This window comes from Heterodontus francisci, chromosome 7 (assembly GCF_036365525.1).
Source record: "Heterodontus francisci isolate sHetFra1 chromosome 7, sHetFra1.hap1, whole genome shotgun sequence".
In the NCBI taxonomy this organism is placed as follows: domain Eukaryota; kingdom Metazoa; phylum Chordata; class Chondrichthyes; order Heterodontiformes; family Heterodontidae; genus Heterodontus; species Heterodontus francisci.
In genome coordinates this window covers 72,302,089-72,321,557 of record NC_090377.1, presented here as the reverse complement: position 1 = coordinate 72,321,557, position 19,469 = coordinate 72,302,089, and the positions used below count along the sequence as shown (strand labels likewise).

The 19,469-nt window shown below is 41.8% G+C and overlaps 1 protein-coding gene across 2 annotated transcripts in view; it reads left to right on the top strand.

Moving 5' to 3' along the window:
- Nucleotides 1-19,469, top strand: part of LOC137372053 (electrogenic aspartate/glutamate antiporter SLC25A12, mitochondrial-like) — a 168,510-nt gene that overhangs the window by 18,872 nt on the left and 130,169 nt on the right. For both annotated transcript variants that reach the window (XM_068035406.1, XM_068035405.1), the window contains exons 4-5: nucleotides 9,009-9,124; nucleotides 15,408-15,547. In XM_068035406.1, coding sequence (XP_067891507.1) covers nucleotides 9,009-9,124; nucleotides 15,408-15,547 — 256 coding nt within the window. The remainder of the gene's footprint in view (nucleotides 1-9,008; nucleotides 9,125-15,407; nucleotides 15,548-19,469) is intronic.

The following is a 19,469-nucleotide window of genomic DNA, read 5'->3' as shown; positions in this document are numbered from 1 at the left end:
GATCAGAGAAGATTTATTAAACATTTCCTTCAGATTATCCAAATTTCCAAGGAAAGTTTCAGATATTCGGCTATCTGTGATGCCAATTTTACTTCTGACAATGGAACTTCTTTAGCCATTGCTCGGGTTACTACACATGAAGGAAAAATTCCTGGAACATTTTCCATTAACTGTTCTGTCTCTTTAACTTCACTTAGTTCTTCTTTGACTATAGGAGAAGCTACTACTTTTTCTCTGGCCGTATCATTCCCCAGGAGTAGGCCAATTCCATCTACTGGCAAGCTTTGCACAACTCCTACTGTTACCGTTCCAGACATTAGGTCACGCTCTAGGTGTACCCTATACAAATGTAAGGGTATTTACTCCCTGCCAATGCCATTCACTAAAACTTTAGCATTCAGTGTGCTCTCTGGTGGAAATGTTATACCTTTCCCCAGCAAAAGATTTTGGGTGGCTCCTGTATCCCTAAGTATAACTATAGGTTTGTTTGCCTCACTTGAGGGATAAGGAGGTCCTTTTACTTTCAACAAGAATTCCCTATAACTTTCACGTATCTTATTCACAACCCCTACCCTCCCATTGGTTTTCATGTTTGGCTTTACAGCTGCGGTCAAAGCTACAGTTTGATCTGCTGTACTCTTGGTCAGGGTCCCTTTCTGTGCATTGACTTAGTGTACCCCAATAAGCCCCATGGGTTTACGTTGTAACTTCCAGCATTCTGCACAAAGATGTCCCACCTTGTGACAATGGTAACACTTAGGCTTGCAGATCTCACTTCCACCCTCAGCACTTTTGTTTCTGGCCTGAGGAGGAGATCCCAGCTGTCCCTTCTTGCTCCTGGATACTTGCCTTCCTTTCACTCTCCCACCTTCTAACCTCTTCGGGTTTGTGGGGGCGACAGACAAAGGCTTTGGGCTTACACACAAGCTCAAAATGATCGGTTTCTACTGCCTGTCTGGCCCTTGAAACCTTCTGGTTCTCAACATGGGTTCATACCAATGGGGGAAGTGAATTTTTAAATTCTTCCAGGGGAATTAGTTCTCTAAGGTTCTCATATGTGGCTTCCATCTTCAGTTCCCATATCCAATGACCAAAATTAATTTGCTTTACCCTCTCAGTTTCTATATATGCCTGCCCAGCCAATCTCCAGAGGTTCCAAAATTTCTGTCAGTAAGCTTCAGGGACTAACTCATATGCAGCGAGAATAGCCTTTTTTCCTGTCTCATAATCTGCAGAAACCTCCTCAGAAAGCATGACATAAACTTCATGAGCTCTGTCCATCAACCTGCTTTGCATAAGCAGTGTCCAGCTTTCCTTTGGCCACTTCATCTGTTTGGCGATCTTTTCAAAAGAAATGAAAAATGCTTCTACGCCCCTTTCCTCAAATTTAGGGAGGGCTTGCACAAATTTAAACAGCTTTTCGCTGGGTCCTGGGCTGGACTCTGATCCTTCCTCACCAAAATATCACTGGTGTCAAGACTGTTGCCTTAGTTCCATCTTTTTTAATTTGAATTCCTTTCCCTCTCTTTTTCTTGCTCTTTCCTTGTCCTTTTCCTCTAATGCAAGTTTTTTCATTGTCACTTTTTCAAACTCAAATTTAAGTTTTTCCATTTCCTGTTCCTGCTCAAGTTTTCTTAGTTCTTTTTCCTGTTCAAGTTTTCTTATTTCTATTTCTTTTTTCTTTTTTCTGTTGAAGCTCAAGTTTTTCCATTTCCTGTTCCTGCTCAAGTTTTTTCATTTGTAACTGAATTTTAGCTAATTCCAATTTCAAATGTTGGGCTATTACGTCAATTATCTCTGCTTTTTTAGCTCCTGCTTTTAATTCTAAACCCAATTGTGCTGCCAAATCCTTTATTTTAAATGTGGTTATGTTTTGCATGTCTCTGAGGGATACATCTTCCTTCCCTAGAAACATTTCTGCAACTGCTACATACATTCTGGTGATGTAGCCTTAACTCTGTTACACAAGAAACCTGATTCTTTTATTTTCCTTTTTCAATTATTATTACTCCACTTACAATTGAATGTTGTTGGCATTGGGTTTAAATCCTGATGAGCCCCCAATTAATATTTTACGACCGAGGCAGGAGGAGTGCACTGTTAATTCAGTTCCACTTCTCCACAGGTCACAACATATAGTTAAATTTTCCCACTTATCGATCTGGTTAATCAGATACTCTACTTTTTTGCAGAATATAACACACCAATCAGGTTTCTTTAATGAACAACAAAACTATCCATTTATTATAAACCAAGTCTTAACCAATAATAAAGCAAACATACATGCAGATTGAAATATTAAATCCCTTTATTTATCGAAGCCCTCATACGCACATGCACATACATACACATCTGGTAAAAGAAGGTATGGAGGGAGGCCTTTGTTTTGGCGAGGTGTCCCAAAGGCGAGTAGGCGGCTGTCAATGGAACCTTCCGACAACAGATCTTTCCAGGCGATGTCGATGATCAGTCTGGGTAGGCTTCCAAAAGATGCAGTACAGAAAGCTCCTGTCAGGCTTTACAGCAGGAAGCAGCAACAAGGATTTTCTTGGGTCTTATAGCAGCGATGTAGCAGTAAAGGTTTCTTCAAAGACAGGAGGAAATAGTAAAACTTGATGCAGGGATTCTTCAAAGAGAGAAAGATATAAGCTGTCTTCTGCCAGGCACACAGTAACTCCTTTCTGTTTTTGGCCAAACACCGACTGGCTTTTTTTAACAGTTCAAAGTGAAACTAAAAGTGTTCAGCAGTAAGTCCTGTTACATCTATAAATCTTGACCTGTCATTCCCTTGCAAACATCCTTTCAGACTCACAAGCACAACCTCTGCTGGGGTATTTGCAAACAGCTGCCTTCCAGTAACTGTTTACAGTTCCATTCTCAATCCAAACCTTCTGGTGACCTTCCTTTATATAAAAAAAAACACGAAGTTCAGCAGTCTCCAGATTAATCAATGTCCAGAATGCAACTGTAGGTTCTTTAAAGCATATTTTACAAAAGAAATGGAAGAAATCTCATCACACAATGAAAGTCAGCTCATTTTAAAGAGTAGCTTTTTTCTAAAACAACATCTGATATTGTTTAAGGTTCTTTCATTGAGAATCGAGATCTATTGATTGTGAAGTGGATTCTAACCAAGATTTTCAGTCAATTAGCTATGGGTTAATGAAAAGAAACTTTTGATATTTAGTGATCATTAAAATATGCTTGGAGATATGACTTAAGCAAAATTATTAAGTAGTAATGGAATATCTGGTCTCCTTGCTGTGGTCGGGCAGAAATCAGTAGCACAATTTGATTTAGTTTCACTCAACGTCAAAAGTCTGGGATGAGACTATATGGAACATAGGGCCTTTCTGTCAAATTACAAAGCATCCATTTTTTACCCTTAAGATGACTGTCGGGGGAAGTTAGGGATTTAAAAATATTGATTTGGCTTATTTTATTTTGAATACTTTCAACAGCCATGTAATTTAATGAGTGAAGTATTTGCTACGTAAGAACTAGGAGCAGAAATAGACCATATGGCCCCACGAGTCTGCTCTGTCATTCAATAACATCGTCTATATCAATTTCACTTTCCTGTCTTATTCTCAAATCCCTTGATTTCCTTAGTGTCCAAAAATCTGTCGTTCTTGTTCTTGAAAATGCTCATTGGCTGGGTATCCACACCCCTCTGAGGTAGAGAATTCCAAAGATTCACAACCCTTTGCGTGAAGCATTTTCGTCTCACATCAGTCCTAAATGGCTGATGCCTTATCCTGAGATCCCTAGTTCCAGACTCTCCAGCTAGGAGAAACCGCCTCTCAGCATCCACTTTGTCAAGCCCTTGAAAGGTTTTGTACACATCAATAAGATCACCTATCATTTTTCTAAACTCCAGAGAATACAGGCCTATTCTACTCAAACTCACCTCATACGTCAACCCTCTTACTTCAGGAATCAATTTAGTGAACCTTCGTTGCACTCTGTCCAAGACATGCATATCATTAGATCAGGAGACCAGAATTGTAAGCAGTACTCCAAGTGTGGTCTCAGCAAAGCCCCACATAATTGCAGCAAGACTTCCTTATTCCTTTACTCCAACCCCCTTGCAATAAAGGCTAAGCTACCATTTGCCTTCATAATTGCTTGCTATACCTGCATGTTAACTTTCTGTGATTTGTTGCAGTTCATGAGGACAAAGGAATTGTAGTTCAAGAAGATTTTCAGTCAATTCCTAGATTGATGAATGACATTTGAAGCAAACACAGTTTAATATGAACTCTTGGGAACATGGACTAAAGACAAGCCAGATAGTCATTAATTGATAATTTCATTCTTGAATGTAAAGATAACGCTATAGTTTAATGCAATAGTAATAGAAAGTAAGCAAGTCTTTTAAGCTTTGTCTAATTCTCAGATCTTAATTGAGAGTGAATACTTTGTGTCAGTAAAGCAGTAGCGAAGTAATTATGCCTGGATACGGGAGCAAAGTTAATGAACAGCCAAGTATGTAAAGATTTTGTGAACATGCATCTATTGCAAACAACAGGTTTTTGTTCATTATAACTAGGCATGACCCATAATTCTGTTTTGCGGATTCATAAGTTTGGCCATCTACATTCTGTAGTCAATAGTTTTTTGCAGCAAGATGGACATTTCCCTAATGTTTTGCTTTTGTTCATTTATTTTCTCTCTCCAGTGCATAAAACCATAGGGTCCTTGCTTGGATACAAGGCTGTTGATGCTGGCATGACCTCTGGTGCTGCTCCCAAGTATCCATTATTTATGTATGAGCTGTAATAACGAAGGTTGTTGAGTTGTTTGACAGTGGGAGAATTGTATCACAGCTGGGTCTAATTGTGTCTTCTACTTGGGATGGTGGATAGCAACCAGGAGAGGGAGCCTAGTTTATATCCCCCTTTCTAATTAAAGGGTGCTGACGTAAACTTCAGCACCACATGCTGCTGCCTTGGCAGAAATCAGTCAACTTAGCAGATTGTGGATGGAATCAGTGCTTTTCTGGTTTGTATGGCCATAGCATTTTTTTTATTTAAAGCAGAAGGAAAGTCCAGAGGGAGTTTTTTTTTAAACTAAAGCATCAAATATATTTCTGGTATGTATATTTTCTGTTGCAGAAAAGGAGTAATTTGAGTTGAGATTCTCCTGTCTGGACTTTCCTTCCCCATTAACATATTTTAAAAGGGAAATTGCACAAATAAACATTATGCAATTGCAACAAAGCATAATTTAACCTTTTTCATGAAGAATACTTGTTTTTTGATAAACCAGTACTGGGTCAAAAACACTTTAAATCAAAAGTAACACTTTCACCTAAGTTAGAAGATTATGGGTTGAAGCCCCACTGCAGGGTTTGAGCACATAATCTAGGCTGAAATTTCTGGACATTGCTGAGGGAGTGTTGCATTGTCTTTTGGATGAGACACATAATCAAGGCCCTGTCTACTTGTTCAGGTAGATGTAAAAGATTCCATTGCTCTAGTCAAAGATGAGTAGGGTAGTTCTCCTCGTGTCATGACTAATATTTATCCCTCATCCAATATCTCAAAAAAAATTGGTATCTCATTGCAGTTTGTGGCATTTTACTGTGTGTAATTGACAATTACGTTTCCCTACATTACAACGTGACTGCATTTAAAAAAAAAATTACTTCAAAAATTGACTGTAAACCACTTTGGTATCCTGAAGTCATGAAAGGCACTGTATAGATGCAAATTTCCTAATTCCCATGATAGAAGCTACCTACTGCGATAATTTTGATAATTATTGCTTTGCAAGTATAATTGTCTTGACCAGATTTCAGCAATTAATGCCTAATAAAACCTTATTTTTGAGCTCCTTGCAAGCCCATTGCAAGATAGATGAATTGGCCAAATATTTGGAGATTGACAGCTGTAGTTTGGGTTTCAGCCTGGTAGTACCCTGTTTACACTGGCTGAAGTTTCAATTTTATTGCCTGAGAGAGAGAGAGAGAGGGGTTCTATTTTATGCTTACATACATGCATACTGGCTCTCTCCCTGTAGTTTAACTGATTAGACAGTGTGAGTAGCAGAGTCTGCACTATCTAAGCAGGTTGGTTAATTGTGGGTAGGTTAAAATGGGTCTGGGAGGATCAAGGGATCTCTGCCGCCTTTGTACACCTGGTTTGAATCTATTGGAGTTAATGCAGGGCCAAAATGAAGCCGTGTGAGGGTACCCTCTCCAGGGAATGTCTCAAGCGTGTCCATCCGGATTTATATTGTTACTTTATGTTGATATGAAGCAGAAGCTCCTTTACAAGTTGTAAAGCTATACTGTAAATGCATTCTAATATGTTCATTTACAGTGAACCATATTTGTTCCTGACTGTTGTCAGGCAAACCCCCCGCCTGCCAAGACTGAGGCACACATTATTTCGCCACATGAACAAAAACTTAAAATTACAAGCCTGACTGGAAGGACATTTGCATAGTACCAGACAATGTTGAAACAATGGGGATCCAGCAGTTGTTTCCCCAATACACAGGAGTGGTCAGACCAATTTTAGTCACATGACTAACTGGTTGTTGCAGAGAATTTGAACTTCCAACAAAGGATTTTGAAGAGACTGTTCGATATAAGGAGCTAGTCACATGACTAACCTGCTGGGCAACCTGGGAGTTTTTTAAAATTTAAACTCGCAACAAAGGAATCGGAGCAGAGAACGCCGTGTGCTCATGGACTGAGAATATCTCCTGCCTGCCTGCCTGCATCTCTTCCCATGGAACTGAATCTTGTGAAAACACATGAAACTCAGGGAGAAAGGTTTCCAACGTGAACAAGGTTTTATGAAGACTACTGTGCCCCAACGAAATGCAAGACCATATCTTCAATCAAGGACTACATCGAGCTCGAGAAAGCGTAACTGTTCTACTTGTCTTTTCTTTTCTCTGTCCCTATCCGCATGTTTATATCGCGTGTGCATGCTAGCGTGGGTGTGTCGTATATCCGTAGGCATGAACCATATTCGAGTTTAAGGTTTAATAAATTTCATCTTTCTTCTTTAAACCAGAGAAAGCCTGTTTGTGCTCATTTCTTTATCTTATAATTGGAAAGTTGTGAACAAGGATTCACAAAGGGAGAGCTCAAAACACAGTGTTTAAAATTAAACCCTGTTCCAATAAGACCAGATAAAGACAACAAAAGATCCCTAGACACATTTCTCACCTGGTCGTAACACTGTTTAAATATTGTGTGATTGCTATATTTTTACCATCAACACAATATTCATTCAATTGACTATCTCCAGCATTTTCAATATTTGTTAGAAAAGAAACTGCAGAGCACTGATTTCCTTTTAGCAATGGCAGGTTCTTTATAATATGCTGTAGAATGTTAAACTGGAATGGAAAGGGATTAATATATTCTTGCTCAAAATTTGGCTATAATTTCATATGGCATGTTTGGTACTAGAAAGTTCTCAATGTCTTTGTCAGTGCTATTTGTATAATTCATGTACAGTACTGCTAAGTTTTTAAAATCTGAAGAATGCTAGATATTTTTGCCATCAATTTAGTATTTGTTCAATTGACTACCTTCAACACTTTTTCAATATTTGGTATAGATAATTCAAAATTGAAGAGCTGCACAATGCATTGTATTAATACAAAAACACAGCAACAATTAGAAATTTGTTGGAGAACATACCATGTAGGTCATATTTATATTGATAAAATATTGCAGTGCTATTAAATGCATTCATGTATCAATGATATGCGGCCACCTCTTCCTTAAGTTATTGTACAAGTGTAATTTGGTTTTATTGTTTTGAAGTGCAAAATTCTGACATATGCTTTATATCAGTGCAACAGGGCATCGAAAATCAGCATGTGTTGAGTGAAAGGAAGACCAAGGTTTGTGAAAGCTGCCAGTACTGAGAGTTAGGATTCAGCAGCAGTTTGTCGTAAGCAGGCAGCCCAGCTTTGTACGCCAGGTGACTATTTAAAAGAGGGTTTTCTCCATGTTGCAGGATAGATTATTATGTAGCTTATTGAAATGAAAATTAGTTCTTGTTTTGTCTTGAAGCTATAAATGGAAAAAATTATTTGTAATTTTAGAAGGTTTGAAATAATTACTGGCAGCGGAGATGAAAATAGATGTATGAAGAAGAGTAGTTTTATCATTAAATGCTTTATCATGGTCAGTTAAATTTTGTGAATATCCAGTGACTGAACTGATTTGATAATTCATAAGCAATGGTCTGAAGTGAGCTATGGTCAGTACTAGTAGTGGTATCTAAATCATAAAAAAAATTTGCTGTTTTTCATTCCCCTCTCCCCAGTGGTGCTCCTTGATATCCTGAATAGAGTGAGAAATTCAATTTAAATTAACTTGCTTCAGCTTTTGCACGAAAAAACCTGCGTAGCTTTATTTCCCTTCAGTAGTGGCAGGTTCTTTATCAAGTGCTGTAGTCTAGTCAAAAGTGAATTGAGGCAATTAATATGTTTTTGTGGAGAATCTGACTACATACACAGCACATTGTCACTGGGCTGGCACTACAGTTTATATTGGGCATTTACTGTAATTTTATGCACATTTAGGGCAAATGTTCAGCTGACTTTGTTTTTAACATTTGTAAAAATATCTGTAAAACATTTTTTTTTTAAAATTCTGGAATTTGTAATCCAACCAGTCCTACCTCCTTTCACTCTGTTTTCTGCTGCTTGAAATGGTGGGTCCAGTAGGCTTATTGCATCATGTACTGGTGATCAGGCTGCACATGAGCAGAAATTCTGCTGTAATCTGATCAACTCATTCACTGCAAAAATCCTAATAGGAGGCATGAGTACTACTTGCAGTTGACATTTCTTGTAATTGTGTGCTTGATAAAATTGCTAATGTTGTAATCCTGCCAATGCCAAATTAATACATGCGGCTTGCACAGTTCAGTGAAAGGCATATTTTTGAATAAAAAAATGAACAGAATTTGCTTGAAGTGCCACCATTTCTGTTGAGCCTTCTTTGATAACTTGTTGCATTGTAATTATAGGTTGATCTCCTTTCAAGAATTTCTGGCATTTGAATCTGTTCTCTGTGCTCCTGATGCCATGTTTATTGTGGCTTTTCAGCTGTTTGACAAGAATGGCAATGGAGAGGTGACATTTGGTAAGCACTGTATGATGTTGTATAAACAAAACACTAAATTCAATTACTGAAAATACAAACGGAGTTTTTTTTTTCCACAGTAACAATTCACTTGCAGGCATCTATTATCAGTACTTTAGAATGCTTGTATCGCTAATCACTTGAACACTCATGTAGATCGTGCAAACTGTGTGAATAAATAAACAAAATGTTATGGAACTAAAATCTATAATAAAATATTTGGAGAATTCCTTGGAGTCAATGTTCGTAAAAGAAACACAAATTCGAGTAGCTGTTTCAAAACTCTAAAGAAGCAGTCATGAGCTACAGTTATTCGTCTGGCTTTAACTCTATCAAGCAATTAACTTTTTTTTTGATGCAGCCATAGGCTGCTATTTGTAATTGATACACATGGTGACTTTTTTAAAATTTCAAGAAATGTGAGCATTGCTAGCAAGGTCGCCATTTGTTACCCATCCCTAGTTCCCTTGAGGAGGTAGTGGTGAGCTGCCTTTTTGAACTGCTGCAGTCCATGTGGTGTATGGAAGGGAGTTCCAGGCTTTTGACCCAGCAACGGTAAAGTAAAGGTGATATAGTTTTACGTCAGGATTATGTGTGACTTGGAGGGGAACTTGCAGGCGGTGTTCCCATTCGGCTACTGCCCTTGTCCTTCTAAGTGGTAGAGGACGGCACAGTGGCGCAGTGGTTAGCACTGCAGCCTCACAGCTCCAGGGACCCGGGTTCGATTCTGGGTTCTGGCTGTGCGGAGTTTGCAAGTTCTCCCTGTGTCTGTGTGGGTTTCCTCCGGGTGCTCCGGTTTCCTCCCACATGCCAAAGACTTGCAGGTTGATAGGTTAATTGGCCATTATAAATTGCCCCTAGTATAGGTAGGTGGTAGGAAAATATATAGAGACAGGTGGGGATGTGGTAGGAATATGGGATTAGTGTAGGATTAGTATAAATGGGTGGTTGATGGTCGGCACAGACTCGGTGGGCCGAAGGGCCTGTTTCAGTGCTGTATCTCTAAACTAAACTAAACTAAACTGGACATGGTTTTTGAAGGTGCTGCTGAGGGAAGCTTGGCGAATTGCTGCAGTGCATCTTGTGGATGTACCTACTGCTGCCACTGTGTGTTGGTGTTAGAGGGAGTGATTGTTTAAGGTGGTGGATGGGGTGCCGATCAGGCTAGTTGCTTTGTCTTGGGTGGTTTCAAGCTTCTTGAGTGTTGCTGGAGCTGCACTCATCCAGGCAAGTGGAGAGTATTCCGTCACAACGACTTGTGCCTTCTAGATGGTGGACAGGCTTCAGGGAGTCAGGAGTTGAGTTTCTCACCACAGAATTCCCAGCCTCTGACATGCTCTTGTAGCCACAGTATTTATGTGGCTGGCCCAGTTCAGTTTCTGGTTAATGGTAACCCCCCCCCCCCCCCCCCCCCCCAACCAGGATGTTGATGGTGGGGGATTCAGCATAATGCAGTTGAATATCAAGGGATATGGTTAGATTCTCTTCTGTTTGAGATGGTCATTACCTGGCATTTGTGTGGCTCGAATGTTCATTGCCACTTATAAGTCCAAGCCTGAAGGTTGTCCAGGTCTTGCTGCATGTGGGTACAGACTGCTTCAGTATCTGAGGAGTTGCGAATACTACTGAACACTAAGCAATCGGCAGAGAACATCCCCATTTCTGACCTTAAATTGGATGGAAGGTCATTGATGAAGCAGCTGAAGACACTACCCTGAGGAACTCCTGCAGCGATGTCCTGGGGTTGAGATGATTGGCCTCCAACAACCACAACCATCTTTTGTGCTCGGTGTGACTCCAACAAGTGGAGAGTTTTCCCTTTGATTCCCATTGACTTCAATTTTGCTAGGGCTCTTTGATGCCATACTTGGTCAAATGCTGCCTTGATGTCAAGGGCAGTCATCGTCAACTTATCTCTGGAATTCAGCTCTTTTGCCCATGTTTGGACCAAGGCTGTAATGAGGTTTGGAGCTGAGTGGCCCTTGCGGAACCCAAACTGAACATCGGTGAGCAGGTTGTTGCTGAGTAAGTGCTGCTTGATAGCATTGTAGATGACACCTTCCATCATTTTACTGATGATTGAGAGTAGGCTGATGGGGCAGGAATTGGCCAGATTGGATTTGTCCTGCTTTTTGTGTACAGGACATACCTGGGCAATTTTCCACATTCGGTGAATGGGAAAATGCCAGTGGTGTGGCTGTACCGGAAAAGCTGAGCTAAAAGCGCGGCTAGTTCTGGGGCACATGATTTCAATACTACAGCCGGGGCGTAGTCAGGGCCCCATTGCTATTGCTGTATTCAGTGCCTTTAGCACGTGGAGTGAATCAAATTGGCTGAAGTCTGGCATTTTAGATGATGGGAACCTTGGGAGGAGACCTTGAAGAATCATCCATTTAGTACTTCTGGCTGAAGATGATTGCAAGTACTTCAACCTTGTCTTTTGCAGTGGTGTGCTGGATTCCCCCATCATTGAGGATAGGGATGATTTTGGAGCCGCCTCCTCCTCCAGTTACCTGTTTAATGGTCCACGAGCATTCTGAATGGATGTGGCAGGACTGCAGATCTTTGATGTGATCCGTTGGTTATGGGAAGGCTTAGCTCTGTCCACAGCATGCTGCTTCTGTTGTTTAACATGCATACAGTACTGTGTTGTAGCTTCACCAGATTGGCACCTCATTTTTAGGCATGCCAGGTGCTTTCTGGCATGCTCTCCTACACTTCTCATAATAGTAGATTGAGGAATATGCCTGGCCATTAAGTTACAGATTGTGATTGAGTACAATTCTGCTGCTGCTGATGGCCCAAAGGGCCTCATGGATGCCTAGTTTTGAGCTGCTAGATCTATTCTGAGTCTGTCTCATTTAGCACAGTGGTAGTGTCACACAACATGATGGAGAGTGTCCTCAGTGTGAAGACAGGATGTTGTCTCCACAAGAACTGTATGATGGTCACTCCTACCAATACTGTCATGGTCAGATGCATCTGCAGCAGGTAGATTGGTGAGGACAAGATCAAGCAGGTTTTTCCCTCATGTTGGTTCTCTCAGCACCTGCCCCAGTCTGGTAGACACTTCCTTCAGGACTCGCATAACTCGGTTAGTAGTGTTGCTACCAAACCACTCTTGTTGATGGACATTGAAATCCCCCATCTCAAAAGTTGAATGGGAGAGGCTGTTTACAGGTAAAGGGATGTCTGGCAAGTGGGAGGCTTTTAAAAGTGGGATAGGAAGAGTTCAGGGCTGGAATGTTCCTGTTAGATGGAAGGGCAAGGCAGGCAAGTTTAGGGAACCTTGGTTGACGAGGGATATTGAGGGTCTGGTCAGGACAAAGAAGGAGGCATATGTCAGGTATAGGCAGCTGGGATTGAGCGAGTTCCTCGAGGATTATAGGGGATGTAGGACTGTACTTAAGAAGGAAATTAAGAGGGCAAAAAGGGGCCATGAGATTTCCCTGGCAGATGATAAAGGAGAATCCTAAAATATCCTAAAATATAAGTATATTTAAGAGTAAAAGGGTAGCTAGGGAGAGAGTAGGTCCCCTTAAGGATCAGTGTGGCAATCTGTGTGGAGCCACAGGAAATGGGCGAGGTCTTAAATGAATATTTCTCGTCTGTATTTACCGTGGAGAAGGTCATGGAAGCTAGTGAGTTCAAGGGAGGGAACACCGATATCCTGGAGCATATCAACATTACAAAGGTGTTGGACGTTTTGAAGCACTTTAAGGTGGATAAATCCCCAGGGCCTGACCAGGTGTATCCTCGGATGCTATGGGAAGCAAGGGAGGAGATTGCTGGGGCCCTGGAAGAGATTTTTGTATCATCGTTAGCCACGGGTGAGGTACCGGAAGATTGGAGGATAGCTAATGTTGTGCCATTATTTAAGGGCAGCAGGGATAAGCCAGGGAACTACAGGCCAGTGAGCCTTACGTCAGTGGTGGGAAAGTTATTGGAAGGGATTCTGAGAGACAGGATTTATATGCATCTGGAAAGGCATGGTCTGATTAAGGATAGTCAGCAAGGCTTTGTGTGTGGGAAATCATGTCTCACGAATTTGATTGAGTTTTTTTGAGGTGACCAAGAGGATTGACGAGGGCAGGGCGATGGACGTTGTCTACATGGACTTTAGCAAGGCTAGTCCAGAAGGTTCGAACACGTGGGATCCAGGGTGAGCTAGCAAATTGGATACAAAATTGGCTTGGTGATAGGAGGCAGAGGGTGGTAGTGGAGGGTTGTTTTTCAGATTGGAGGCCGGTGACCAGTGGTGTGCCGCAGGGATCGGTGCTGGGCCATCTGTTGTTTGTCATATATATTAATGACTTAAATGTGAATGTAAGGAGCATGAATTACTAAGTTTGCAGATGACACCAAAATTGGTGGTATAGTGGACAGCGAAGAAGGTTGTATAAGGTTACAACAGGATATAGATCAACTGGGAAAGTGGGCAAGGGATTGGCAAATGGAATTTAACGCAGACAAGTGTGAAGTGATGCATTTTGGGAAGTTAAACCAGGGCAGGACATATACAGTGAATGGCAGGGCCCTGGGGAGTGTTGTTGAGCAGAGAGACCTTGGGGTGCAAGTACATAGTTCCCTGAAAGTGGCAACACAGGTAGACAGGGTGGTGAAGAAGGCATATGGCATGCTTGCCTTCATTGGCCGAGGCATTGAGTACAAGAGTTGGGATGTCATGTTACAGTTGTACTTGACGTTGGTTAGGCCGCATTTGGAATACTGTGTGCAGTTCTGGTCGCCGCACTACAGGAAAGATGTGATTAAGCTAGTGAAGGTGCAGAAAAGATTCACAAGGATGTTGCCTGGTTTGGGGGCTTGAGTTATAAAGAGAGATTGGATAGGCTGGGTCTGTTTTTCCTGGAGCGAAGGAGGCTGAGAGGGGACATGATAGAGGTATATAAAATTATGAGAGGCATAGATAGGGTGGATAGCCAGAGTCTGTTTCCTGTGGTAGGGGTGACTAAACCTAGAGGACATAGATTTAAGGTGAGAGGGAGGAGGTTTAAAGGGGATCAAAGGGGTAAATTTTTCACACAAAGAATAGTGGGTATCTGGAATGTGCTGCCTGAGGAGGTGGTGGAGGCAGGAACAGTAGTGACATTTAAGAGGCATTTGGACAGGTACTTGAATGAGCAAGGCATAGAGGGATATGGAATTAATGCAGGCAGATGGGATTAGTATAGATAGGCATTATGGTCGGCATGAACGCGGTGGGCCGAAGGGCCTGTTTCTATGCTCTATGACTCGATTACATTTTGTGCCCTTGCTACCCTCAGTGCTTCTTCCAAGTGGAGTTCAACATGGAGTGCTGATTCATCAGCTGAGGGAGGGCGGTAGGCCGTAATTAGCAGGAGCTTTCCTTGTCCGTGTTTGACCTGATGTTGAGACCTCATGGGATATAGAGTCAATGTTGAAGACTCCCAGGGCCACTGCCTCTTGACTGTATACCCCTGTGCCGCCAACTCTGGTGGGTCTGTCCTGCCGGTGGGACAGTCTGGGACATTGGCTGTGAGGTTTGATTCGGTGAGTGTGCCAGTGCCAGGCTATTGCTTGACTTGTCTGTGGGACAGCTCTCCCAATTTTGACACAAGATGTTAGTGAGCAGGACTTCGGAGGCTCGACCGGCCAGGATGTGTCTTTGTCGTTTCCAGTACCTAGATTGATCCTGGTCCGTACAGTTTTATCCTTATTTGACTGGCTTTTCTTGAGCAGTTTGATACAACTGAGTGGCTTTCTAGGCCATTCAGAAGTTGATTAAAAGTACTGTGGGTCTGAAGTCACATGTAGGCCAGACTGGATAAGGGTGGCAGGTTTCCTCCCCTGAAGGAAGTTAATGAACCAGATGTGTTTTTCCATCAGTCTGGTAATTTCATGGTCATTACTAATGAGATCAGCATATTATTTCAGATTTAATTATTAATTTGAATTGAAATTCTTGTAGGAATGCAATTCTAAATTTTGTTTTAAAATTCAATTTGTTTTAAAAAAATACAGTTAAAGAATATTATTGAGGTAATTTCCTAATCTCGTGGCAGTAAATCTAGTATGGCAAAGTGTCTGCTGATTTGGGGGATTTTAACCATTCAATTATTTTATCATTTAGCTTTTCTTTTTATAAATAGTCATTGGTGTGGTAAGGCCTTTCACAGATTTGTTGGCATCATTAAATATTGCTTAAACATACTGTAATTTTTAATAAAGTAATACATGTAATTATTATTCAATGTTCTTAAATTTAGTTATGACACGCTTATCTTTTTAAAATTATTCTTAGAAAACGTCAAAGAGATCTTCAGCCAGACAATTATTCACCACCATATTCCTTTCAACTGGGATTGTGAGTTTATTCGGCTACACTTCGGCTTTGACAGGAAAAAGAATCTCTCCTATTCTGAATTTACACAGTTTTTGCAGGCAAGTACCAATCATCCTGCACTACAGCCAGGTAGAGAGTCATTTGATCTGATCCACAAATTAAATGTATGTCTGTAGCCAACCACTTATCTTCACAGGATTCTCTTGCCTTCTACCTGCTTGTTCTAATTGCATTACAAATATTGTTTTTTAATCATATGAAATTAGCAACAACACAAGTTTGCAGTGATTTTTCATGTTGAATGTGTTGTATATTGATCCATCTTTTGATGTGTATTTTATCATTTTTGAATTGTGATACTTTTTACATAGAGAGATACAGCACTGAAACAGGACCTTTGGCCCACCGAGTCTGTGCTGACCAACCACCACCCATTTATACAAATCCCTACCACATCCCCACCATTCTCCTACCACCTACCTACACTAGGGGCAATTTACAATAGCCGATTTACCGATCAACCTGCAAGTCTTTGGCTGTGGGAGGAAACCGGAGCACCCGGCGGAAACCCACGCAGTCACAGGGAGAACTTGCAAACTCCACACAGACAGTACCCAGAACCGAACCCGGGTCGCTGGAGCTGTGAGGCTGCGGTGCTAGCCACTGTGCCGCCCACTGTGCAGTCGAAGACTTCCAAGTCGTCTTCCCCTCTTTAAAAAAAAACAGAAAAATACAATGTTACTTTGCTGGTGACTTGAATTTTGTGTTTTATACAGTTTTTTTAGAATTAGAACATTACAGCGCAGTACAGGCCCTTCGGCCCTCGATGTTGCGCCGACCTGTGAAACCATCTGACCTACACTATTCCACTTTCATCCATATGTCTATCCAATGACCACTTAAATGCCCTTAAAGTTGGCGAATCTACTACTGCTGCAGGCAGGGCGTTCCACGCCCTTCCTACTCTCTGAGTAAAGAAACTACCTCTGACATCTGTCCTATATCTATCACCCCTCAACTTGAAGCTATGTCCCCTCGTGTTTGCCATCACCATCAGAGGAAAAAGACGCTCACTATCCACCCTATCTAACCCTCTGATTATCTTATATGTCTCTATTAAGTCACCTCCTCCTTCTCTCCAACGAAAACAACCTCAAGTCCCTCAGCCTTTCCTCGTAAGACCTTCCCTCCATACCAGGCAACATCCTAGTAAATCTCCTCTGCACCCTTTCCATAGCTTCCACATCCTTCCCATAATGCGGTGACCAGAACTGCACGCAATACTCCAGGTGCGGTCTCACCAGAGTTTTGTACAGCTGCAGCATGACCTCGTGGCTCCGAAACTCGATCCCCCTACTAATAAAAGCTAACGCACCATATGCCTTCTTAACAGCCCTATTAACCTGGGTAGCAACCTTCAGGGATTTATGCACCTTGACACCAAGATCTCTCTGTTCATCTACACTACCAAGAATCTTCCCATTAGCCCAGTACTCTGCATTCCTGTTACTCCTTCCAAAGTGAATCACCTCACACTTTTCCGCATTAAACTCCATTTGCCATCTCTCAGCCCAGCTCTGCAGCCTATCTATGTCCCTCTGTGCCCTACAACATCCTTCGGCACTATCCACAACTCCACCGACCTTAGTGTCATCTGCAAATTTACTATCCCACCCTTCTACACCCTCTTCCAGGTCATTTATAAAAATGACAAACAGCAGTGGCCCCAAAACAGATCCTTGCGGTACACCACTAGTAACTAAACTCCAGGATGAACATTTGCCATCAACCACCACCCTCTGTCTTCTTTCAGCTAGCCAATTTCTGATCCAAAGCTCTAAATCACCTTCAACCCCATACTTCCGTATTTTCTGCAATAGCCTACCGTGGGGAACCTTATCAAACGCCTTACTGAAATCCATATACACCACATCCACTGCTTTACCCTCATCCACCTGTTTGGTCACCTTCTCGAAAAACTCAATAAGGTTTGTGAGGCACGACCTACCCGTCACAAAACCGTGCTGACTATCTCTAATGAACTTATTCTTTTCAAGATGATTATAAATCCTGTCTCTTATAACCTTTTCCAACATTTTACCCACAACCGAAGTAAGGCTCACAGGTCTATAATTACCAGGGCTGTCTCTACTCCCCTTCTTGAACAAGGGGACAACATTTGCTATCCTCCAGTCTTCCGGCACTATTCCTGTCGACAATGACGACATAAAGATCAAGGACAAAGGCTCTGCAATCTCCTCCCTAGCTTCCCAGAGAATCCTAGGATAAATCCCATCTGGCCCAGGGGACTTATCTATTTTCACACTTTCCAAAATTGATAGCACCTCCTCCTTGTGAACCTCAATCCCATCTAGCCTAGTAGCCTGAATCTCAGTATTCTCAACAACATTTTCTTTCTCTACAGTAAATACTGACGCAAAATATTCATTTAACACTTCCCCTATCTCCTCTGATTCCACACACAACTTCCCACTACTATCCTTGATTGGCCCTAATCTAACTCTAGTCATTCTTTTATTCCTGATATACCTATAGAAAGCCTTAGGGTTTTCCCTGATCCTATCCACCAATGACTTCTCGTGTCCTCTCCTTGCTCTTCTTAGCTCTCCCTTTAGGTCCTTCCTGGCTAGCTTGTAGCTCTCAAGCGCCCTAACTGAGCCTTCACGTCTCATCCTAACATAAGCCTTCTTCTTCCTCTTGACAAGCGCTTCAACTTCTTTAGTAAACCACGGCTCCCTCGCTCGACAACTTCCTCCCTGCCTCACAGGTACATACTTATCAAGGACACGCAGTAGCTGCTCCTTGAATAAGCTCCACATTTCGATTGTTCCCATCCCCTGCAGTTTCCTTCCCCATCCTACGCATCCTAAATCTTGCCTAATCGCATCATAATTTCCTTTCCCCCAGCTATAATTCTTGCCCTGCGGTATATACCTGTCCCTGCCCATCGCTAAGTTAAACCTAACCGAATTGTGATCACTATCACCAAAGTGCTCATCTCCATCTAAATCTAACACCTGGCCGGGTTCATTTCCCATTTTTATGTGCACAAAGTTAGAGCTTCAGCAAAACAATAAACATCGAATGCCATTGTTTAAAAATTTTGGGCTTCAGATACTACTCTTGCCCATACCATTGAGGACCACACTCTCATGAGTCTTTCCTTCCTTTGCATGATGTCCAGTAAAGTAGTGTTGTTTAGGGGTTGAGCAGAAAATCCTTGTTAGTAATTTGCTAACTTAAAAGAAAGCACTTGCGTTTAATTGGCCTTTTTCAACACATCCCAAAACACGTTTCTGTCCCTGAATTATTTTTCCATGTAGTCATTTTATGCAGGCAAACCCAGTGGGGAATTTTATACATATCAAGTTTGCACAAACAACAATAGCAGCGTGGAGTTTTTAAATTTTTCTGAACAAGTGGCCAGTACCTAGGTTTTAAGTCTCATCCAAAAGACAGCACCTCCAACAGGACAGCACTACCTAAGTACTGCATTGAAATGTTAATCTGGATTATGTGCTCAAGTGCTGGAACAGGGCTTGAACCCATGATCTTGTAAATCAGCCATGAGAGTGCAACCATCGAGCCAAGCTAACAGTTGGGCGGCGCAGTGGTTAGCACCGCAGCTTCACAGCTCCAGAGACCCGGGTTCAATTCTGGGTGCTGCCTGTGAGGAGTTTTCAAGTTCTCCCTGTGACTGCGTGGGTTTTCTCCGGGTGCTCCGGTCTCCCCCCACCGCCAAAGACTTGCAGGTGATAGGTAAATTGGCCATTATAAATTGCCCCGAGTGTAGGTAGGTGGTAGGGAATATGGGATTACTGTAGGGTTAGTAAAAATGGGTGGTTCTTGGTCAGCACAGACTTGGTGGGCCGAAGGGCCTGTTTCAGTGCTGTATCTCTAAATAAAAATAAAAAAATAAAATAAATTGAAATGAACCCCCTTATGTCCTCCCTAGTCTTCAGATAGCGGAAGAATAAATACTATCGACAATGTGACATA